A 25,335-nucleotide genomic window follows, 5' to 3' on the forward strand; every position below is an offset into this window, starting at 1 on the left:
TGCCCACAACGGGAAACCTAAAACTCCTGACAAAGCAATGCATTTCATTTTGAGGCTAAACATGCTTTCCGCTAGGTTTCGTAGTCGGTGCGTATTATCATCAGCATATGTAAAAAACCAAGCAAGTAAAACTTACATTCTACGATCCTATCTTTTTTATTTCAGAAATAGGCTTTTAAAGCAGCATCAGAAATCTTTAAAGCGCTCTAATGTGTGTGCTTAATTATTGATGAATCTTTTTTTGTGTTTGTCATTTCATCTGTAGAAACTGATTTTTTTTATTTTTTTTTTTAATGTATTTCATAATGTTTGGACTTCAATAAGTAAACAGAGCCTATATAATAAAAGTTATAGTGGTCAGTGGCCTTATTCAGTAAGGTCACGTTGTTTTGGCCTCTTTGCTTTTCAATGAAAATGTAATGCCATCTGATATAACTTCCAATAGTGCATGCTGGTTTAAAAAAACAAAAACAACAAAAAACAACAACAAAAAAACAACAAAAAACCCTAAACAAACCCCCTCAACAACTCTGCTTTTAATATGCTAATCTTAATTGCATTAAAGAAAAGTCCAGATAGAAATATATTAGATATATTTTGCCATTTTCCATTTAGGCTATAGCACCAAATTCAGGACTGTTACCAGCTACATATACAAAAAATGTTAATATTTTTTGTTTTCTAGATAATGCGTTTAGTTTGAGAAATTATCAGTGTAATCTTCGCATTGTAGGATATGCATTCATTTATCTAACTTTGCTTAGAGGCATAAGCAGGTGTTCAGTAACTCATTTGCATTAAATGCACAAACACTCCGATTTTGCTGGACAGATAATGTATCCTAGGTCACACTCACTAATATACATTTCTCCATTCTTGTCATGGCTTGTGAAGAATATGAGCAAGTCAGAGCTGTTCTTGGAGGGAATAGCAATGCAGGAAAAAAAGACTCTTCTGGCATCGTCTTCCCTAGATAGAACATGAGAAATGGGTATTTTTTGACCTAGAGAAATAGTTTGCTAGGAATTCTGTGAAGATGAGCAGGCATTTATATTGCCACTTGGGAACAAGTCTTACTCTGCTAAAAGGATTTGGATGAAATTCAGCCAGCGTGTGTATACTTTGTGACCTCTGTGTGTAACACAGGTCTGTGACAGTTGTGCGCAGTAGGGCGAACAAAGGAGTCTGGTTTCTGATTGATAAGAGTAATTTTCTCGAGTGTGGTGTTTGTCTGCTTGAATTGAAGGAGTAAAGTTTTCTGGAGGAAAGAAGGAAAGGGTTAAGATACAACTGCATGTCAGCCTATTAAATCTGAGTTAGAAAGGAGACTCTTTAAGTGCTGTGTACAACAGCTGCTACTTTTTCTTTTTTTTTTTTTTTTTTTTTAACTTCAAAGCCACTTTCTTCCTAGTGAAGCAAGTTTGTGTCTTCATGGTACTGCATGTGTATCTGTCTCTCTGGTCTTCTCCTGCCCTCTTAGAACCTGTTGGCTGGTTATACTCAAACCCTAGCAGTGCAGGGAGGTTTCCAAGGTGCAGAGTAGTACTAAGGTTTGTAAACAGGCTGCTTGACAGCAGGAAGTGTGTTAACCCGCTGTTAGACTCTAGGGAATCCACCCAAATCCGCTGTAAAAGTAATGACATGAAGAAATAAGGATCAGGTAATTCCATTGCTTATAGAAGTATTTGATTTAGGGGAAAGACAAGTTAATTTTGAAGTCCCTTTGATGTGTCGCAGGCTTAGTTGACAGAGGAGCAGGAGCGGTAGCAAGAGAGAAAGTGGAGCAAATGGTGAGAAACATGATACATGACGTTTAAACAGGTTTTCCTCTTTACCAGGGTAGTGGAGTCTCCTGTTCCAATGCTGCGTGATCTTGCGCAAAATTCTGCAGTCAGGTAAGTAAGCTCTGTGATTTCATGCAACTGTCTACAAAATACAGCAATCAAAATTCATTTTATTCTAGTGTTTCGTGCTGTTGAATTTGCAACAGACTACCTCTCTCAATAAAATTGAAGCTTTTGCATTAAACGTTTCTGGGTTTCTGTGAGAATTGAATCCAAGATATTCTGTGGTAACACAGTGGGCTTGGGTTAGGGTGGTTAAGCAGAGTGTGCGTAGTGGCGTGCCCTGCAGGGATGTCCAAAGCAGTCATTTCTCAGTGCATCAAAGCCAGTGTGTTTCATCCCTTCAGAAATACCTCCATCTTTCCTGCTGTTGCTTTTCTGCTCACTCTCTGTTCGTACTTCTGGGTCTTTGGCAAGCAAAGAGCAACACTTACAGAACTTGATAGTCGGTATCAAGCCTTTTAAATTTAAGGAAACAAAACGTTTATGAGAGCAAGCCTCCGAGACAGAATTGGGTATTGATTGAAAGCCCTCCAGCTCTTGATTTTTGCCTCCTGGATTTTTACCCATTTTTATTCCTAGCAATTCACAGAGGATGCCTGAGAATATTAAATTCATGTCTGTAAGAACTAAAGGAGTAATATTAACTTTGCCTGAATGGGATTTTTGGGAGAATAATAAGAAACTTCATAATGAATACAAAACAACACAGAGTTTCCAAGAGTAAATCTTGTGGTTGCAGATGATTTTAATTATTCTTGCACTTGACAGCAAATTTCTGTAGATCTAGTGTGTTGTATGTCATTATCACTTAGTTTGGCACAGTCTAATAGGTATGTAATGCTTGAGCCTATAACCTTTCACTTCTTGAGCCACATAAGATACTTGAGACGCTGAAAATCACTTGTGATCTGTCTGCATAGTTTTTTCCTCCAAGGAGGCATAACTTGGTTCAACCAGTGCAACTGTCTACTGGCAGTAAGAAATGCTAAGTTGTGGCTTGTCAGGATATTGTAGAAAGGATGTTTTGAAATGGGGATTTAGTTACTTTGAGGGATGAGTTAAAGGTAATTTTTGGCTTTCCATCTGCTCCTGTCAGGAGATTTGAATTGTTTTACGCTTCTGTCCATTTTTCTATTGCAAGGATTTTTCTTCCTGTCTTTTGAGATAGTATGAACAGTCATGATTCTGCTCTTCAGTTCTTGTGACTTTGGCTAAATTTTCCAAGGGACCATTATTCTCTTTCCTTCGAGTCTCATTCATTCTCTGTGCTGAAAAACAGATGTATTTCAGCTGGAAGAGTGAGATTATTCTGCTTAGTTGTTTGCTTTTATCTCTCTTGGCATCCCAAGCATTCTTCTATATCAAATGGTAGGTAGTGAGAGAACAGGAAGCAGGCTGGTGCTGTGTACTTCAAACACGTCCCTAGTGGGACTTACCTGAGACCTGGATACTTACACCAGGAGATTGGAATTGCTAGGAGTGTGCATGATTTTTTCTAGAGCTAACCCAAACTGCTATATAATGCATTGTACCAGCACTTTTTGCTCTATTTCTATTTAGTTTGTCTAATTCTAGGCAGCTCAAAATGCAGGGTCTGCAAGATGTCACTGAAAAGAGGTGTATAACGCCCCACAAGAACTGCATGCAACTGCAACGCTTCCTTTTGGGACAAAAACTCCCTGGCCCAGGAAATCCCACTTCTAAGTTTTGTACGCTTTTGACTAGACGGCATAGCAAGCTGATATCCTTCCTGTCTGTACTGTGGCAGCCTTTGAACTTAATCAAGTACAATCAGTGCTTTGAGTAGAGGATTTGTACTCAAGGGTCTGCAGAAGATACTTTCATTACCGTTCACAGGACCAATGTCTAGAAAACAGTTAAACTTTCTTTTTTGCCTGGCTATTGATACAGGGGAGGAAACAGATCACCCTGTGCAAAATAATTGAGGCATCCAAGTCCAATATAGTCAGTATATCCATGTGCAAGAAATGCACTTCACAGTTTAAGTTGTGGGTTCTTGAATCTTATCTTTTCTGTGTTGTACATCACTGTTAATAAAGCAGCAATTACTTTTTAACCTTGCTTGTCTTAATTATCAAGTAAACTTAATCCTCAAATACTTTCTTGTAGTATCTCTTTCAAAGATCCACAATTCGATGAAGACTTTGTTTTCAAGGCTGTAGTGTTACCTGGTGCAAAGTAAGTATCAGTTGTCAGTTTTCAAATAATTCCATTTTCTTTCATTAATCTGAGTATTTGCTCTGATAAGTATTTATGGACTATTTTTAATGTTAAGGAAACCTGCTCCAGTTCTGAAGCCAGGAGACTGGGAAAAAACCAACAACGATGGCAGGCCCTGGAGACCACAGCTTGGTTTTAACCGAGACAGAAAACCAGTCCATTTGGACCAGTCAGCATTTAGAACTTTAGGGTAAGACTGGTACCATTGTTACTGACTGTCTTGCTGTAATGACTATACTCGTTTATTTCTCTTTTAATTAAAAAAAACCCAAAACAAACACAAACAAAAAACATAAACAAACAAAACAAAAAAAAACAGAGATGAGGATGGACTGTCAGAGAGATTAGGTGCTGGTGTTCCATGTTGGAAACTTTGGCATCTGATATTTAAATTCAGTATTGATGAAAACTGTATATTACTATAATTTTGCAGTAATGTCTTGCATTATTCTTGATTTGGGGGAAGGTTCCACTAAATATTTCTAGCTGGCTTTCCCACTGTGTTTTTTCAACTTGTTTGGTGGTTACTTGCTTGAAGTACAGAAGGCACAGTGAGAATATTGCAGACAAGTGATAATTAAGACTGTTAAGAAGACAGGAATGTCTTTTATGCTTTTAAAAATTAGTAAGTTTTAAGAACCTGTGTATGAAGCATGTGTTACACCGTACAATCCATTTGATTGACCCTTTTCAAGGTATTGCCACGGTCAGTTTTTATTAGTTCTTCAGAAGTCCAGGTTAGCTATGTTACTGATTACATATGATGTCTCGTTAAATTGCTGCCCAGGATGGCAGGCACCAAAAGTATCTCTGCACAGGAAAACCAGCAAAGGCCTGGCAAGCATTCTCAGGTGCTGCAATGTAGTACAAGAATGCTTCTGAATGCAGGATGAGAGAATGAGCTGCATTTATGTATTACAGAAAAAATGAAGTGGTTTCTCTTATTGGGGAGGGAAAGAAGCCATATGTTTATCAGAGCCAGAAAAGAGAACATTTTAAAGGAGATTGTATTACTAGCAAGTAAAAGTAAACTCTGTGAGCAACTGAACATGAGTGTCTCTTTAGGAAGAGAAAATGCTTTCTTCTTCATTTTATGTCTCTGGAGGAACTGGAAAAAGAAAAAGCAACACCCTTCCCCCCATTAGTTTGTTGGAAAACATAATTGTTCCAGTGCTACACTTGGAACGATCTTCTGTTCTTCCGTGTCGTAGTTATTAAAAAAAAAAAAAGTATAGCTATATTATTGATTACATATGATGTCTCATTAAATTGCTGTCCAGGATGGCAGGCACCAAAAGCATCAAAGTCTTAATGCGAGTGTAGTTCTGCACAGGAGAAACAGCAAAGGGCTGGCAAGCATTGGCACACCAATATTTTTAAATCCCACATCTCTATTAACTCTCACTTCTTGGGAAATGTGACAGCAGTTCAGTTTTACTGAACTCTTAGGCAATTTGCAGGAAATTCATGGGGGTTTTTTTTGCTTCTTGTGGCTTGCTATGCAAACTTCAAGATTTTTGGTGGGACCAGCTCACAAAGCGTGTGCTTTGTTTGTGCCTGGGACCCTGATCTGTAAGGGAGTCGCTGCGTTGTGCTTGTGCACATCTCCACTGACACACTGGAGAGAGCTGGGGTATTTGATGGGCTGGGTAGCAGCTGTGCTGTAAAATGGCGTTCATATTCTTTTTCCTTTCCATTTTTTCCACATAATAGCCATACGATGCCAAGGGAAAGATGGATGCCAGGAATGTACGCCAATGCAGTACCTCTTGGAACTTATGGGAGCCCATACACCAGGCCGCTTCTGAGTGGGCAGCAGCAGATTCCAAAATTGTTGTCAAGTAAGTGGGTTCTGCTTTCTGCATTTCAGAGTTTGAAAAATACTACGGTTTTATTTTGGTCTGTTGCACTATTACAAATAAAAAGTGGATTCAGGCATCCGTATTCATTAACCTTGTGTTGCTGTTCTCTGTTGCTCTTATGGAACTACTATAGTGAAATGTATTAAAATGTAATTCTGTGCTTGTAAGTGGGATCCCATTTTGAACACTGTGCCCAGTATTCAAGTGCAATAGGAAAAATAGCATTTTGTCTGCTAAGGGTTCCTAGTGTCTGTTATCCCGAATGTATCGAGTATGTGGCTGAATCTCAATGTCACCAGCATCAGTAGACTTAGAAGCTTGGTGCTGTGTGTCTGAAGAGAACGACGAGAGGAGGATGCCGGCCCCAGAAAATAACTAATGCACAAGCCATGGTGGCAGATCAGGAGAGATTGTAGGACTGACAGAAGAGCTGTGGTTGGTGCCAAGATGCCAGACTAAACCAAAAAGGCTGGTTCGTAGTCCTGTGTTGGCTTCTCCTGCTTGCAGTAGGTCTTGCAACTTTTGGCAAAGTGATGGTAGGAGATGGTCATGAGGTCAGGGATGGCGCTGCTGTTGGCTTGGTGAACAAGTGGGTCACTAGAAGTGGTAAGATAAATCCTCTGCGACCTAAAGTGGAGTTCTTCATCGTGGGAAGGAGTTGCCTGTATGAAGGGCTCCCAAAAAGGATGCTAGAGTCCTGTCTCTTCACTGGTTATCAGGAGCTGCGTTTCTGTAATGGTGGGATTGAGACAGGAAGAAACTTGGCTAAACTGCCTAAAAGGTGCTTTAAAGTAAGAAGTTGTCACCGTTGAGCTGAATTCTTGCAATATTGAATTATGCAAGCGTTTGAAGTTTAAACAGCTGACACAGATAAAGTTTGAGCTTCGACATTTTGTCACATATAGAAGACCAGGTTACTGCGTAGTGAAGCTGTCAGCCTTTTTATACTTGACTTGCATTTTTGTTGCATATGAAACAGCCAATAAATGATATCGATGGCCACTCTGAATTAAACTTATCGTCCAGTCCCAAAGTAGATGAAGTGTAGTTGAGTAGTAGATGCAGAAGCTTTCTTGTGCAAGGAATCAGATTGGTTTAAGTGGAGAGATGGATTGAATACGAGAGCCTGGAGCTATTAGCTTTGATTAAAGGAAAACAAGTGTGTTGGTTTTTTTAGACAAACAGGAAATATAATCTAAAAAGAAGAGCGTGGGGAATGGGAAAGCAGAACGACCAGACAGGCATCACGTTTTTATATTTGTCCTGGTTTTGCATCTCCAAAAAGAGAAAGTCTGTGTGGTTTTGGGGAGAGAGAAAGTATTTGTGAGCCTATCGGTCCCTATGCTGCTGTTCAAGTCTTCTGGAACTCAAGTCTTGACGCTTTGTGGGAAATACTTATTTCAAACGAGTTTTCTCTGCCTTATGTACATGAACTGATCTTGCTAATTAGGTACTTAAAAAGCTCTCATCCTCATGGCATCTGAGCACCTTGTGTTGTATAGGAAGCACTCCACATGCAAAAATATGCCCCAATGCCACCATTCTTTCAGATTGAGTAGGCTTGAATCTACTGATCGATATGAAATCCCAGTCCATCTGTTGGCCTTAGAAAAACTGTCTGGTGGTTTTCTTTCATATGTCCCTTCCTCCCCTTATCTTCTGCCCCTTCCTCACCCTCAAATTACCTTGGGCATCCCCAGTTGCTGTTCTGCAGGTGTGCCTGGCAAATCTGAAAGCAAGGCTTCCCCCACCCCTTTGCTTTCTTTCTCTTGTTGTGCCACTTTCCTTAATGCTGCTTTTTCCATTAGGCAGAGGTTGATCTCATGCTTTCCTGTTCATGCAGCAGAAAGAGGTCAACGTGCTGGTCCCTCCAGCCACCGTTGCGGCGTGCTGCTTTGCACGCTGCCGGCGGTAGTCGTACAAAGGCATTTTCACAAAGCAGGGGTTGTGCACCTGCCATTGCTCTCCGGGGCTCTTCATCCAGGAGTCGAGAAGCTTGGTTCCTGGCACACTGTTTTCGTGGGAGAGTGCAGCGCAACATGCTGCAAATGTATTCTTTGTCAGTTAATTTTGTTGTGTTTCTCCTCCTCTTCTACGAACGATAGCAAGCTTGTCCTAGGAGATTAGTCTTAAACTCTAATTAATTTCTGATTTAAACTGACTGCAATGTGAAGTCTTTACAACTAACTATAGCAGTGGTTGACATAATGCTAAGTGGCCGCATGCGTCTTAACTCCTCTTTTACCAGGTAGACACCCTGGTAAAAGGGTTAAACCCTTGTTAGAAGAATACCTCCAAGTGTCGTAGCCAGAAATTTCTGCTGAAATGAATCTTTCTGACATTCACACTGAAGGATGCTTTTGAAAATGGGACCGTACCTGAACACCGTAACATATGGTTATGGATTGTGTGCCTTGAGTGTAAAGCAAAGCTGTCCAGATGGAAGCATGTCAGCAGCTCTCTGAACCTCACTGCAGTAGGTGGTGGCCATCTTATTGGACAGGAACAGTCTGCATGGACAGTGTGTTTCCTCCGATGGAAACTTGTTGTCAGAATTGAGCACGTGGGCCAGTTTCACCCAGACAGCATTTTGTCTAGGAGTACCGAAAGGTGTTCCTAGATCTGACAGCACAGCTATCTTCTTGCCTTTTGCAGTCACCTCCTTCAGTTCAAGCACAAATGTCTCTGCCAAAGCACAAGTATCTTCAACTAGAAAGTCAAATTAGAAGAAATGGGAAGGCATATGCTGAATTTTCTCAATGGGGCATGTTATCTCTTGTGTCAAAGTTGCGTTCATCAGCTATGCAATTGTGAGAGAACAGGTGTATGTTGTGGCATAATTGAATTGGGAAGCGTCCAGAACCCACACATTCCTGAAAAACTAGAGCTGATGTGGTTAAAATTCCCACATTTTGTGGGATTGATGCAGAGCAACTTTTCATTTGATGTATTATGTTTTTATATGTATGATGAAATAAAATTAGACTCTAGAAGGGCAATGCGGTCAACCAAAGTGCCATCTCTTCCTCAAGAGCCTGCTGTGGGTGTTCCTTACTGTTGTTCTCTGATTTGACTTTGATGTGCCAATTTTCAGTTGATGAATAATTGTCTGTGCTGATAACTTGGAGAGTCAAGTGCAGTGTGGCAGTTCTCTGTGAATGGCATATTTGGTTTCTTCAGCACAGGGTATCTGATTTATGACTTTCATTTCAGTCAGTAAACTTGTCAATTAGCTGCATTTGAAAAGTGATTTTTGATTAGTGCAATCAGTAAACACAAAATCTCGTCTTTGATTGCCACACTGATTAGATAAATTGTTACTTGAGGAGCTGCTAGAGAAGGCGGTTTATTTGGCCTTATAGCTCTAGGAAATGCCGAAGTTTTGAAGACTAAAGAAAATATTAATTGTCATTTCTCCTCCAATTTTATGCCTTTTTGAAGTGCAATTCACTGCTCCAAGCTTTTTCGCTCAAAGATTACTCACTGTCAGAGCCATACAAATGAATAGTAATAAGGTGGCTTTAAATGTTTTTATGATGATTTCATTAAACTCTTTCTTAAACTGTTCCCTAGAGCTGCAAGAAGATGTGGTTAGAGCAGGAGAGCTGGGTCCTTTCTTCTTCAGATGGAAAGAAAGTGATTAAATAGGACACCTGTTTTTAACTAGCCCTTAAGCAGGGAGCTGTGTGAATGGGAAACACTGTACTAGGGCGAGACCAGCATCATCTCACTGGGTTTCTCACTAGAGCACCATTTGACCCTGGCAGTGGAATGGAAAATGTGTTAATAAACTTCAATTAAAATGTGAAGTTCTGACCAGGGAGGGTCAGGAAGGGAGAGACTGTATTAGTCTGTATAATTGTCCGGATACTTGGGGGTCTTGCCTAGCTCAGCCCGCACAGAGAAGAAGGGTGGGGGAAGCATCCTCCGTGGAATATAGGGATTTTTCTTGGAAGTTTGTGTCTCCCAGCAAGCAAAAGGAGAACTGAGACAGGCTTAGGAGACCTGCAGGTCTGCTTATGGTGAGAAAACCAAAACCTAGCCCTCAGTGTGGGGGCTGCAGATGAAGAACTACAGGTGTTAGTAGCTCCAGATGAAGCGGTTTTGTGCATCTGAAAACGTTTTTCAGCAGAACGCGGTTCTGTTTCATGTGTTTCTGTGGTGCTGGTGTCTGTGAAACTTTGAAATTATTAGAACTAAAAAGTTGTTTTAGGATATTTTTGGATTGCAAGTAGTGACACTCTTAGGCTTTACCAATTACTTTTTTTTTTAGCAATTTCATCTTTGTAGTTTTTTTTTTTTTTAAAAGGTTCAGTTTAATGTTGTGTCTTAATCGCTCATTTTCCCAACAGTGGCTGAAGACACCATTATGGGCTTGGGTTTTCTTGTGTTGTACTAATCTTGTATTCAAAAGCAAACACATCGCCACTAAAGCATCGCGTCCGTACAGCCTGTTTATGCACGTAAAAGTCCTTGTAATTCACAGGCTGATCTGTATATAAGTGCCACATACCCATCTTTAGTCCTTGTGATGCTTTAGACTGGTTACAGTATATGTGAAATAACCAGTTATACCTGATTATGAGCATCAGTTGATAACAGTATATATGTGTCTGTATGTGTCTATGTTGGCCGATGTGTGCGTATATGTAATGTTTAATAAATAAATAAAATGCAGCGCGTACCCCTCTGCAGCTCGGAGGGCTGGGTGGGCTGGATGAACTCTGCCTGCAGGAGGCCCAGGCAGGAAGAGCAGAGCTTTTTATTAACGGCAGATCAGAATTTTATTTCCCCTGACGAGACAGTGTTGTCTGCGATGGGGGCTGCCCGCACCCTCCCCTGCGCCTTCGAGTGCTGCCGTGAAAGGTTTCTGTCTGGGTCAGACCATTGCAGCCTGCTGACAATCCAGCCAGAGTTAGGAGAGAGGTGCAGATTTTTCCTCTGTCCATTTTTTTTTTTCCCCCCTCCCTTTTCTTCCTGCAAAAGCTTTGGCGGACTTGAATATTGGCAGTTTATCAGGGCGTTGCTGTCCCATCGCAGTGCATCCATTAGACTGCTTCTGGAACCAGCTGTTGAAATTAGGTCACACTTAAACACCATTGAAAATAATCAAAGGTGTCACTGAAACTGAAGCTTTTGATTGATGCACAATTTGAGTGTTGTGGACTGACTGGGGAGCTATTGATTAACGGTTTCTTTTATCCTGTTTACTGACCAGTTTATTTAGAAGAACAACAACCGTTTAATTGCATGTCCTGTTAAAGCAATGTTGTTACTGCTACATCTTTGTAAAGAGTTAGTTTGGGTGGAAGAAACAATTGAGAACTGGGTGGTCTTTTTCACTGCAGTTTCTTATAACTGCAGTGCTGGGTCTCTGGCCAAGTTTTTACCCGAAAAGGTTTAATTCAGTCTGATTACATTATCTGAGAGAACATTATAGATTTTTATTATTATGTTATCATTGTCTAGGTTAACTGTTAAATATATTTTTACTGTCTTTAAATATGTCCTAAATATAAGTGTATATATATTTAAACACGAATAAAGTGGAACTGCTCGCTTTGTTACATGCTCTGGTCGTTCTTTTAGTTTGCTTTATAGAATAGCTTAGGCTAATCAGAGGGAAACTTGTACCTATTTTGAGGTTTAAATATTAGTTTCTCACAGACATGGTGTGTTGTGATGATGACACAGTGGTGTGTGTGTGTGTCTATGTATCTGTATTTTTTCATATAGCGCAGTGATGAATGTATTTGTAAGAAATGTAAACATTAAGTGAAGTCTTCAGTTGTTACGATAACAGACATGGTTCTGCATTTTTAAACATTTGAGAGAAGATACCCTGAAGTGTCTGAGCACTAACCAATGCTAGTTCTAGCAATTAAAGTTCATTCTTCTTATAACTTGAAGCTTATTTGACGTATATAAAAAAAAAAAGTTGTCTTTTATTAATTAGTACTAAGCTTGCCACTGACCGACATAAGGGCTCTATGAAAATCAGCAATAGTAACCAATGACTTGGTGAAATGTATTTGGTCCAGTCTGAGCTTTTCTGTTAGTCGTCTTAAAACAAATTCTCGAGCGTGTATAAGAGTAAGTGGAGCATAATTCTTTAAGTATACTTGGTCTCTTTTGTTCTAACATTTTGTTTTACCCTCTAGATCTTAGACCTCAGGAGTCTTGGCGAGGTCCTACGCCCTTGTTTCAACAGACACCACAGAGGTAAGGCAAGAGGGATTGAAGTTTTGTAAAATGTGCCCAGGAGGATGTGCTTGGTTCTGCTGGGCTTCACAAATTTTTTTTTTTCTTTGTTTTGAACTTTGTTGTTTAAATTTGTTTAAATCATGCTGTACAGCAGTTTTTTTTTAAGTTAATTAATGTCCATGATTTATTTATATTTTGTGAGTGCACTATGTGGTGTTCATCCTTTTAAAAGGCTTGAGTACTTTGTATTAAAAAAAGAAGGCAAAAACACTTTCCATTAAAACTCAGACTTCAAAATTAACTTTACTGTTGGTGCTTTGGTACCGTTCTTGGTTCTTTGGCCTTTATCTTATTGAAGCTTTTGAGATACTATGAAATTGAACACAGAGAGCTTAAAACTGCATTAGATTTTGGACAGGCTAAACAAATTTCTTTTTAGGAGGGCTGTGGAGCTTAATGAGGCATAACTAATGGTGTTCCACTTTTATCATTTCTGTGCCGCAACCGCAGCATTAGTACAGACTAGCCATTGATTCTTGCTACAAACCTCTTGAAGTCCTAATCAGCTTCTTTGGTACAAGTTTTTCAGGCCTGACAAGCCTATTGTAGGGCAGTGTCACTGTAGGTCAGTAGTTATTAGTTGCCACTGAAAACAGTTTCTTTAACTACTTAAGACTGAACTGAATTAAATGCAGAAGGGACTCAGGGAAGGATTATGGAATCTGCAGTCCAATAAGTGCCATCGAATAGAAGGAATGTGACATGGTTTGATAATAAGGGATGTTTTACATGCGTTCCTTCATTGATAGGTTGTATGTCCTTAAGTCAGATGGACTTTATAAACTCCAGGGTACCTGTGAAAGCTATGAATAATGATATTTATTTATATTTATGGAGAAATGAAAGCATATGTGAGATCATTGAAGTTTATGCTCTGAAGCACAACTTTTTTTTTTTCCGTGGTTTTATTTGCAAATAGTAACCATTGAAAATATCGGCTTTGGGAGAATTTATTGAGCTCTCCGCGATCACACTTCCCATGGCAACCATTTTGATCCCCATTGAAATAAGTCCGGCTCCCTTGTCCTGTGCCACATCAATGTGGAATATTGCATTATAAATGAATCTTGCATTACAAACTAATATTGCTTTTTCCGTGGGAGTTGCTACTCTCACACCTTAATTAAATCAAATTTATTTAGTACCATTTTGTGAAATATTGCTACAGGCCTGTAACTTTTACAATGCTATACTTCTGTTGTTTTACCAGGCTCTTTATTTTGGCAAAGTGGAAGAGTTTCTCAATTCACATATAAATAACTTCTTTCAGCCAGAAATTGTGTTTGTTTCTCACTTGAAATACATGTTTTTGTTACGATTGTAATAATCGACTCTCTCTAATCAGAATCCTGTCATAAGGTTACTGTACTCGCTTTGTGCTAATATTTTTAGAAGTGACCACACATGGCCCAGGTACTTCAGAGCATTTTTACAGATAGACAGTGTTGGTGATTTGATCTGCTAACCTGTCCAGCATGCTTCTAGACCTCACTATTCAGTTCCAAAACTTGAGGAAACTGATGTCCGCTGAGGCAACTTCAAATTGAAGATGTATCATCTTCACCTAGAAAATAAGCTTTAGAGAAGCTTGGAGAATGCCATTCTAGCTTTTGAGTGACAACAGTATATTTACAGTGCTTTCCTTCCCTGATGGTGCTTTGTTAGACCTCTGATGGTTTATGAAAATCACTAACTTGCAAGTTTCGGTGCTGGGGATAAGTAATTTTGCCAAGGTCTTGGAAGGTGTTTGATTTGGGGAAACAAATCAAACAGGTGCTTAGGGCTGATATTGAGTTAGTGGCTATACAGAGATAAGAGCGGAGACTTAAGCAAAAGTTTAAACAGAAACATAAAGATGGGTAGGTTTGGTGCAGGAACAAATGGCTGAACCTGTTGAACTGAAACCCTCTTGAGAGGTTTTCAGTTTCCCAGTCAGTTCCCTGGGAGCTGTCAGTTTGCCGTACCGTTGCCCCTAAGGTTGTCCCCGCTTGCTGCTGCAGCTTCAGGTGCTCCAGGAGCAACAAGGTGCTGCTGGGGAGAACGGCAAGGAATTTCTGTTCTCCATCACCTCTATTCCTGAGAAGAAAGTAATTGAGGGAGAGGCCAGCCCCTGCTCTAGCTTTTTCAGATGAAGTGGGTTGGCAGGAGGCTACGATATCCTTGAATTGCGTCATCAAGCGAGGGATAAGCAAGGAGCTCTCTCCTCGCCAGGAAAGCTTTGAGCCTTTGTGCTATTTCAGGGACAGAGTATTGGAGCAGTGGCTAAACTAGCTCTTGCTTCACAGGCCTGGGCGGGAAAAAAACCCCGATAGGGTCAAGCTGCTTCTTCATAATCCAGATGATCTTGTCTCCTGCATAAGATTTCTAACTTTTAAATTAGTGATGCAATTCAGTGTGCAGCAAGTAAAATAAAATCGGTGAGTTGCCATTGAACAGGTTACCTTTCAGCGTGTCCTGCTCTAACTGGGCTGCATTACTGGAGATTGCAGAAGATTTCATGCTATTGCCTTTAGTGCTGGTGAGACCTGATATGTTTCAGAGGTTATATATATATATTTGCTACCTGGTTTCCTCGCTGATGGAAATTTGTAATGCGGTTAAGCAAATCTTTTTGCTTAACCTGCTCATAGAAGAGATTTCCAAAGAGGCTGAGTTTGGAACACAAATGTTTTACTGTATAAAGTTTCCTGAAGTTGTATTTTAGCTACCCTGTATGTATACGCTTTAGTTTAATCGTAAGTTGACATAACTCTGATCAGTGCATTTGAGTGAATCTGCCCATGTGAACTCAGGTGATATTCCAAGCGGCACAGTTCTTTTTTTGTTACCCGTGAGGCACAGCTTTGCTGCGTACAAATCCCCACCCTCAGGTAATTTGAATCGCCAATTAATACATCCACTAGACGAACAGGGAGTCAAGTGCTGTGAGGACTATAATTTCCTGATTTCTGTTTACCAGTTGAAAATTTAATTTTTTGAGTTTTTTTAAAAATAGTACATAGTCCTGTGAATTAAGAGCATCAAAAGGTGTAAGCTGCTTTTCTGGCTTTAAGATCAGAAAATGCATTGCAGCTTTTTTTTTTTTCCTCCTTTTCCTACTAGGTTTATCCTCTAGAATATGTAGTGGTTCTAGCTGAAAATTCACCAACTGAACTCTTTCAGATGGCCTCGAAGCAAAAATGCCCCAGCGTAATAGCGATGTTAATGTTAATGTGTTTCATTTGTTACATATCCCAACTTTTCTCTAAGCAACACTTTATTAAAATAAGTAGTTTAAAGTCTGTGCCAAATACATACTAATGTTAAATGACACTTGTGTCAAACTTTCCCATTCTAGGCACGTAGGAAGTGTTGGCCTGTGATTATCAGTTGCTGAGGGTATTTATCACAAGCGTGGTAGCAAAGGTGTAGAGACAGAGTGACAGGTGATGAAAGTCCTAGAGCTGAGGTTATATAGGTAATTCCTTGTAGTTTTTCTTAAGGCTGAGCAGTGTATTCTTCCTGGAAAGTCTGCCGTTTTGTAGAAATAATGGGGCGGGGAAAGGTTAGTACTCAAAACACGTAATCAAAAGGACTATCATACTTTGAATACCGATTTTGAGTGTTTAGTCCCTGAAAGTGTAATGTGCTTTTAACTTTAAATGCAGTGTTGCTCCTCCTAATGAATGATTCAGGTAACATTGTGCATTTCTAGACATGCCTCTGAAACTAAAAATAAAACCACACAGTTCAGTATTACCACTTAGCTTTTGTGCATGTTCACTTTTAGTGCGCGTTACACATCGTATTTACCAATTGCATATTTATTAGGTAAGACTCATACTTTTATAAATACAAATCAATTTATTTTATTGCTAGAGATGGTAGGAGTTTCTTTTGCCGTTCTAAGATTCAGGCAGGTCTTAATCTGACCAGGTGGAGCAGCTGTCCTGCAGGCTTTAGTGTGAAACCAAAAGCAATTTGCATCCCAAATCAGAAAGCCTTCATGTCCAAAGTGCCTGTTGTCGTCATTTTAATCTTACGGTTACCTGTCTTGATTCCAGCGTTGCCTCTGCTCCAGCTGGTGAAATGTGTGTTTGAGAGTTCTTCCTCTCCCAGCATCGCTTCCTCAGTAGCTTAAAGTAGCTCAAAGCTCAGTTTGCCCAACATTGTACAGCTGGCTGTGAATCCTCCCTTGGTCATGAAAGTCATACCTCCTCCCCGAACTGCATGTGTGTTTGAAAGAATATATCAGCCCCTGGGTAGGGTTACTCCTCCAGGGCCGAGGAGGCCAGTTGAATCCAGTGAATCTAGGCAGAGGCTCTTTGAAGACGTACAAGGTAACTTTCAGTTCAGTGGTGCAGCAGGTAAATACGAAATGCGGTGCTCATGCTCTCTGCTGTTCCCGTCTCTCAGCAGGCTGGCCGCACACTCTTCAGCTGACTCTCTCTTAAACAGGGGTCAGAAAAGATTAACTGTCTCGACTATCCAATTTTTTTCCTTTACAACGATATATTGTACTGCAAAACATAACTGCTATGAATTCTGTAAGGATTTGTACCCTTACCCATGCTCAGCTTTAAAGACTATATCATGGCTATATCATTTTTCTAAATATTTTTAATCAAACAATGATTTGATGTATTATACCTGTTGCTTTATAATTGTAATGTTAGAATAGGTACTTAAAGGCAATTAAAACATTTCTTGCTGCTAGTAATCTAGGATGGCAAACTACATTATAATGGATGTTGAATTTGCGTTCCCATATAAACTGTACACCAAATGTCAGTCAGTCCATGCCAATTAGTGCTTATGTTGCTAGGTCACCGTGGTCAATTGAAAACGGCATCAATAGAACTTGAAAAGGTTTCTTCCCGATCAGACCTTCTGACATATTGAGCAGAATAATGGATGGGAAAAAGCAGCCAAGGCCCCTACCCTAGATTCAGAATACTCGCAGTAAGAATTCATTTGCAACCTGCAATTAACTAGAAAGAATGGACTCCCAGAAAGAGTCTGGACATTTAGAAAAGAAAGCCTCATTCTCCTGTATCGCACATGTTTACTCTTTGGATGGTGTGTTACGTTTAGCTAACTTGGTGATATCTGGGTTTTAATCTACGTTCAAGATGAGTGCGGATGAATTGGCAAATTTGCCCCTAAAATAAAAGGCAGACAGAATCCTTCCAAGGAATCTGAAAAACCTCGGGTTTGTAAAAATTGAATTTGCTGCTTGTGGTAGTACCTGGTTCTGTACCTTTCGAGCTGTGGTGAAGCAATAAGCAAGTGTGGCCTTTTGGTTTAACTCTGAGGCAAATCGAATCACGTACTATACAAGACTATAGCAATTTGGCTTTTGTGGTGTGAAGCTGTCTCTAGGAGCTAAGTTCATGCCGCAGTGTGTTTCTTCTTTACACAGAACTGCCGGAGCTGCTCCTCTTCTTGCCTGGAACCGCATGCTGCAATCCCAAAATCAGTTCCAGCCAAATCAGTACCAGGGACTGGGTGGACCAATGAGTTACCCACAGAGACCTGAAGATCGGATGGACAGGGGAAGACAGGTATGAAAACGTTGCCCCGTTTTGCATCTTTTGTTCTCCCCCTGAATGAGGCTTCCTTCCTGTGTGGCTGTGGAGAGTGAATGCAGCACAGGTATGTATTCCTGAGCTGGTTTTAGCCCAGTAGCTGTGTCACCAGTACAAGAACTGACAGGTAAGCCTCCCAGCCTTGTCCGGCCCCTCCACGTGTACCCCTGGCGAAGGGCCCACGCCATGACTATGCCACTACTGCTTTTCATTAGAAGTCAATCAAACATGCTACCAAGTCACACGCTTCTTGCAGCCTGAGAAAACATAATCTGAAAGCAAGTATTTCAAGCAGATTCTTCCTCTTCTGTAAGGAAATCCATCAGCTGCACATTTTGAGGATAGAAGGGTTTCTCACCAGTATGTTTAAAATGTAGATTCGTGCGACTTCATTATTTTTCCCCTCGAATGTTTATTGGCGTTCTCTTAGCTGAAAAACTGCTTAAATGCAAATGTTAGATTCTAGTAGCCAGAGGAATAAACGTGTCTGTGAAAGCACATGTGAAAATAGCTTTGTGTGGTTAAACGAAAACAAGTGAACGTGATAAGAGAACCTCATCCAAAATTATAGGTGACTTTGTCATCAGTTTATGAAAATGCCACGGAATGAAAATGCTTCTTGAAAGTAGCAGGTGACTTTGCTTATGTGATTTTCTTTGTGCGTGTGTTCCCAGTAAAAAGATGATCTGCATATACTCTTGTACTAGAAATTTGAGTATTTACAGTGCTATATAAAAGTGTAAAATACATTTCAGATATCCGTATTTAAGTTCTGTTGCTGTTTTGGCAAGTCAGAACTATTACTCAGCTGTGGGCAGGTTACTGCTGCCTAGTAACAACACTATTTCCCAATCCTTTATATGAAACTAAGGCACAAACTGCTTGATATTTGCCTTCTCTTGGGACGTGGTTCAGCTACCTCTCATAAACATGCTCAAGACAAGTCACTTTTTAGCATACGCTCTTAGCTTTGCTTTTCTTCTTCCCAGTCTGCCCACCTCCCCAAGGCACAAACGCCGTCAGATTTGGTGTTTGATTTCTGGGGCTGTTTCTCCATGCTATTGGCAGCAGATAGTCATTTTCATGTAGGTGTAAATTCTGCCCTGCAGTGTGTGTACTGGGTAATATCCAGGTCTCCTTTGCTTATCCAGCAGGGACTGCAAGTACAATCCATTAAATTGTAATGTCATGCAGCATGTGTGAAAGTCATCTTACAACATTTTTACTGTTTCTCTGATTCTTTGTCTGCTTTGGTTTTCTTTTCTGTGGCGGTTGGGAGACTCAGGTAGCACTATCTATCACAACCACTTTTGCACCATGACATTGTTACGGTGTGGGGGTTTTGAGGCAGCCAATACAATAAAAACACGGACTGTCGAACCGAGTTTGTAAGAGAAGAGCCTTTGGCCTTTGCTGGGGCAGCTTTTCGCAGAGTGCCGTGTGCTTCTCTGTCTGGTTGAGCTCGTCAGGACCGAAGCCCAGCAGAAACAGCCTGTGCGCTGCTAATACCGTTCTCAGCATTGTCTGCCGACTGCGGGATTACGTGGTGCTGCTGAAAAGATCTATAGCCTGCAAGCGGTCTGCCCCAGCGCTCCCAACTCTTAAACTCTTGTTCAGCTGAACCCTTGTTAGCAGCGGTGAGATTCCCTTCTCCCCCCTCGCCCCTCCCCAGCTCCTACCCTGAAGCGTTTTTAGTGCAGGGGAGGCTTGTAAGACTGGAGTAAGAATTGTCTTTAGCTCATTCAGTTGTCATATTGGTGTTGCAGCCAGAAACGGGGGAAAAAGACAAGCGAGTATGCCACCGAGCACTCTTGCTTCTGGTATAGTGGGGAGGCATTACAAGTACAAATCCTTCCAGGACTGGTTTTGGCTATAAGCAAAACTAGACAGTGTGGGTTATGATCACTTTAGGCTTAATGAGGAAACAGTGGGGCTTGAATCCTGGCTGTGCTGCCCAACTAGTCCCCAGTGTTTTTGGGTTTTTTTTTTAAGTATATGTCAAATTTGGGTGAGGTGTATTGATAGGATCAGTTTTCAAATATCTTTCATTTTTTTGTCACGCAGGTTTACTTAAAACACTGGAGACAAAGGAATAAATGCATAATTGCACTAATCCGTAACAGGGGCTGCTGTAATAATGTAGAAAAATCAGTGGAGGATTTTGATGCTGGTGGAGTCTGGGTAGTATTTAACTAGGGCTGGAAAATAGATGCTTGAAAAAAGTCTGTCTGCTACGCTGTACCTTTCTCTACTCTTTATCCTGCCTAGCGTAGGCGGATATATTTGCAAAAGGAATCGGTGCTTAAACTAGTTAATTCCCAACCTTAAATCTTCATCCGTAACAGCTGGAATCACAAAGGTGAACAGGAATTGCCTTCCAGAAATGGTTGCAGTGTGGGCTCAGGGAGGGCACCCCCTCCTAGTTCACATTTGGAAAGCTGTCTCATAACTGTGGGGTCTCAGAGCATCGTGGACATCTGCAGCCTGGCGGGGACAGAAAACCTCCGCCCTCGCAGCTCTCCAGCTGTTTGCCACCTGAATGATTAAATAGGAGGCATATCGCTGTTTGGTAATATTGCAGCCCTGCCCAAAATGTAATTCACCTGTCAGTGGCACAGGACATGTCTGCTGGATCATGAAACAAAGTTAAAACTGGATGGTGACAACAGTTTTATTTGTATTCACATACATGATGGTTATTAAGGACAAATCTTTCAGCTCAAGCAAATTTGCTTTCTTAAAAAATTTCCATTGCGGTTGTGTTGCTTTCCAACTGTTTTTTATCTCCTTTTAAATTTTTGTTTCTTTTTTTCTTTTTTCTTTTTGTGTGTGTGTGTGTGTGTGTGTGTGTGTTATTTTTAAATGAACTTCCAGATGTCATTATTGCCTCGGGGCTGACAGCACTGGGGTAAAATTAGAAGCTACCTTAAAGGGTTTAGGGTGCAAAACCAATAATTGAATCTAGCATTGCTGCCTGTAAATTTCAAAGCTTTAAAGCCTTGAAAAGGGATTCAAGTGGAAGTGGTGACACATAGCAGCATAAATAATTATCTTTGGTCCCTTTCACCTCTGAATTCTTTTTTTACAGCATACAGAACATGGTCTGAAGAGGTTAATAAACGCGCTGCTACAAAGTGCTTACAAAATTAATGCAACTGCCATGGATATGGGTTGCTCTGTGGTGGGAGGTATTTGTTGGTGTCTCCCAGCTGTTCCAGAAAACTAAAGAATGAACTTGATTGTGTTGTGCAGGTGTTTGACATTTTTATTTCGGTCTGTAATAACGCACGACGGAATATCCAGATAAATGTCTTGTGCAACTGTTACAAGACCTCTAAATTGTAGTTCTGTACAGGCATTGCTGCCATTTATGTAACTGGAAGGCTTTTTCAAGGCATATAGTCAACTAGTTTCCTTTTTTAATTAATTGCAATAAAACTCGAAAACAAACTTAACGCTTTCCTTGTAGTGGAAACAGTGTATTCTGCACCTCTCTTTCAGAGTCCTGTAAAAACAGGGTGTAACAAATTGGTTTTCCGTTCAGAAAGTCATTTTGGGTTGCCTGACAGAAGCAGGCTGGAGCGAACCTCCCCCATCACAGGTTCCCTCGCTGCCCCTTCAGTTTCAGCCGTCATCTCTGAGCCCCCACAGGACAGGGTAAAGATGGATTTCTCTTTTAAAGAAATGAAAGGAAGCCACTCTTCCCTTGCCCACTAAAAAACCTCCAAGTAAGAAACAAACAAAGCCCTGTAGCTGTCGTTAGCGCATCACATTTAATTAATTTTCTGGTCTCTGCAATAGGTCAGATTTTGAAATAATTTTAAATGTTTCGAGGGGGCTGTATGAAATTCTCCAACAGATTTTTCACTGGATAGTTGATTTACAGAATGCCTCATGTAAATTTAAATACAATAATATATCTAATTCACAGTGATTTCAGAGGTGGGATTTAGGCATCTTTCGCCTATTATCTAAAATGGGCAAGTACTGAAAAATTCTGTAACAAATACAATATTTTTTTTTTCCTTTATAATGCCTATCTGTAAAAATGTCTGCCTTGCTTTAGCGTAAGATTGCTTACAACTCAACCAGAAAACTGGTACTTGAGGGAAATTATTTTTTTCCTCTGAAAAAATAAACCTGCCTAATCCCGCTAACGGCACACAGGCATCACACATCTCAAATTGATACTTTAATGAGTCCGCGAAAATGACGTTTCAGTCATTGCTCTACGTAAAGTCCAAGTGTACATACTGCAAAGCCCACGTTTCTGTAGGAATTAAAAAATTTGCATTTCAGATGTGCCCTTCAGGTGTGTGTGTGTGTGTATGTACGTGGCTTTAACACTTTGTACCTTTTTGCTTCCAGTGTTGCTGAAAGCAAGGAATATGCAGAGGCGTTACATCTTGGAAATAACTTATCCTCAGTACTGTCTTTTTTGGCGAATGTATTTCTGATGTAGAAGCGGTGCTCCTCCCGCGGTACAGCTGGAAGCTGAGGCCGGTGCTGTACAGAACCCCTCTCCGTTGGGGGAAGTTAAAGGTTGTGTTTTCAGGAGAGCATCTGTAAACGCCGTGACGAGAGGTTCAGCTCTGCCTGTGGTACCTTTCTGTGCAAAGGCTGTATTGTCTCATTTTTGTATGGCGCCTGAAGCTCGGCTAACTTGTTTACCATGATGTTAATCCAAAAAATAAATGCTTGCTTTTGTTTGTTTGTAGGCATATGGCCCCGGGAGGCCCTACCCGCTACCACCTCCCTCAGGAAGATACAGCTGGAATTAGCTCTTGACCTTTTTTTTTTTTTTTTTTTAAGTATAGAAAATGTCTGGGGGTTTTGTTTTTGTTCTTTTATTATTTGGGGGGAAAAATGGAATCCTTAAGAAACATCCCTGTAGTTTTTAAAATGATGATACTTGTTTTAAATGTGCACATTTCTTACCAAACTGATTATTTTTTTTGTGGGGAGCTACGTCGCTTGGAAATAGCGTATTGCGAAAATTGGAGTAAACTAGACTTGCTAATTTGCTTGTGAGACATTTGATGAGGTAGGAGTGCTGTTTTGTCTTTATTGCGTATACAAGCTGTGCTTAGCTGTGCCTGTCAATCTGAACTCCAAACATCCTTTACTCCACACATAAGAGCCTGAAAACAGACACGGAGTTTTAAAGAATGCATAGAAATCGGATTTTATTAACTCTTGGGGAAGACACAGCAGGCAGCCTGCGGAGCACGGTGTTTAAAGACACGTCTGTCGGTATTCCTTGTCAGATGCTTCCTTGAATTTCTCACAAAGAGAGGAGATTTTTTGGACTTTGAAGTAAAACATTTCAACTTTTACAACCTGTGCCTGCTTTTGACTTTGTTATTGTAACATAAACAAGCACGGAAGGTGTATTTGTCTGTTTTGATATATAATTTAAAATAGCTGCAAAGTACAGAGTTTCCATTCATTTTTAGGACTCTTTCTAGGGATTTTCTGTGTGAGTGTACCAAACCGGTAAATATTTTTATTTGCTTTATAAAGTGGCTTTTGAAATTCTGAGCAGTATCGAGTGGTTTATTTCCAACCTGCTCCAGAAGGTGTTTGTATCTTTTGTCTATACCTCTGCACATTTATATTAAATATAAATTAAATATTTATCGATACCTCTGCACATTTATATCAAAATAATTCCACGCAGCCTCTACAATAGCATTTAAAATCTTCATTTAATCAAAACAATGACATGAACATCCCGTTAAATGAGCAGCGTTAATGTAACATCTTTCCATTGTGCCATGCTTGGACTTTTCCATTAAACACATTTATTGCATACATCAGTAAACTTCAAAGCTTGGCTGTCACCCCTACACAAGGTTGCTCCTGTGAGTAGTTTTTCAGCCCCTTCCTTCGAGGGCCCAGATGTTAATCACCAGCAACGAGGAAAAAGACCAGACCAATGTAATCTTGGGAGGAAGAAATCATGAAACTGGATTCATTATTTTCAAGTGATTGAGGGTGGAGCGGAATCCTTCATTGTAATGCAAAGAGTTGCCATCCTGCCCGGAGCTGGGAAACGCCATCAGCCCTCGCCAATGGCCTTCTCCCTCAGCGGGGAAAATATTTGGGTCTCAAAAAAGTAATTTTGCTTTTTCGAGCTGAACAAAACCGGCAGGCAAAGTGAATTTTCATGCAAATGCCGTGGTTGAGTGCAAGGCTGGAGGAAGGAATGGTGGAGTGGCTCATCCTCACACCGCCGAAGGTGCCCCCTGCTCCCGAGGACGAACCCGGGGTGCGAGTGGGCTTTTGTCCCTCACTCCCCATGTTTTGGGGGCGGGGGATACAAAAATGGGGCTGGATAAACGTTCTGGGGAGGGCTTGTCCCTGCAGATTTCCCCTTGCCTAGCTCTTCACCCTCCCCAGAGCCTGCCCTTGGCCCTGGGAGATGCGGTGCCCACCCGGACCTTTGCAGCAATGCACTTGGTCGGGGCCTTCGGTTCCTCTGCTCCATCAAGCAGGGATGAGATGCAGGACCTGACCGCGGAGCATCACCCCTCCGCTAGCTGTCTGCGGCGGCTGCCTGCGCGTCTCCCTGCCCAGGAGTGTGGCCCGGCTGCATCCCAGCGCTCTCCAGCACCCGGAGCCGCTGGGGTGTTTTGGGGATGGCCCTTGGGGACAGGATCCCGGTGACAGTCCTAGAGCTGCTCTACCTATATATATATATGTGTGTTTTCCAAGCCGGGGCTGAGCATACCTTCCAGGGTTGGAGGTGGGGGGGCTCGCTCACCCCACGGGGCTCCTTTCCCGAGGTTCCGAGCCGCATCCTCCGAGCTGTCCCCCGTGGGAACCCGGCCGTGGAAGGGGGGAGAGCCATGGGGATCCCCCGAGGGAGCGGTCCCCGTGCGGCAACCGCCGGGAGGGGAAGGCGGGGGGGGGATCCCCGGCGTTCCCCATCCGGGAGCCGTCTGGATGGGGAACGCCGAGGATCCCCCCCCTCCTTCCCCTCCCGGCCTTTGGGAAGGAGCCGACAGCCGGTCCCTGGGCTGGCAGCGGCCGAAATCCATTTTTTTTCCGACCCAGAATCGCTCTTTCGCGGCGCAGCCCCGGCGGTCCCCGAGACTGGGGAGCCCCCGGAGAGGCCGAGGTTCAGCGGACCCCCCGAGGATGGAGGAGTCGGGGGGCGCGGAACGAAATCCTCTTAGCGGCTGGGAGGGAGGCGGAAAACCGGGGGGTTTGGGTTGTCCAGGAGCGGTCAAACCGCCTCCGTACGCACACCGAGAACGAAGCAGCCAACTCTTGAGAACAACGTTTCCTTTTATTGTAAAAACAAGAACAAAACCAAACCAAACCAAACCAACAAACAAAAAAAAGAAAATAAAAAATAAAAGAAAGGAAAATTGCCGGAAACTTCCGAGGTGTCTTTCCCGGTGTGCTGGATTTCCTCGGGGAAGAGGCGAGGGGACAAACCCCGCTGCCTCGATCCGTCCCACCGCTCTCCGTCGGTCCTCCTCCAGCATCCGCCGGCCCCGGTCGCTGCGGGGCCCGATCCCCCCCCTCCCCCCTCCCTGCGGGAAC

At 41.7% G+C, this 25,335-nt stretch overlaps 1 protein-coding gene across 1 annotated transcript in view; it reads left to right on the plus strand.

Moving 5' to 3' along the window:
• XRN2 (5'-3' exoribonuclease 2) overlaps positions 1–22,562 on the plus strand; it is a 43,380-nt gene extending 20,818 nt beyond the window's left edge. The window contains exons 24-30 of the mRNA XM_009886051.1: positions 1,839–1,895; positions 3,978–4,046; positions 4,144–4,278; positions 5,802–5,929; positions 12,112–12,172; positions 17,616–17,757; positions 22,500–22,562. Of these exons, the coding sequence (XP_009884353.1) occupies positions 1,839–1,895; positions 3,978–4,046; positions 4,144–4,278; positions 5,802–5,929; positions 12,112–12,172; positions 17,616–17,757; positions 22,500–22,562 (655 nt within the window). The remainder of the gene's footprint in view (positions 1–1,838; positions 1,896–3,977; positions 4,047–4,143; positions 4,279–5,801; positions 5,930–12,111; positions 12,173–17,615; positions 17,758–22,499) is intronic.
• Positions 22,563–25,335: the final 2,773 nt, after the last annotated feature.

Source organism: Charadrius vociferus, unplaced genomic scaffold (genome assembly GCF_000708025.1).
Source record: "Charadrius vociferus isolate BGI_N301 unplaced genomic scaffold, ASM70802v2 scaffold455, whole genome shotgun sequence".
Lineage (NCBI taxonomy): Eukaryota > Metazoa > Chordata > Aves > Charadriiformes > Charadriidae > Charadrius > Charadrius vociferus.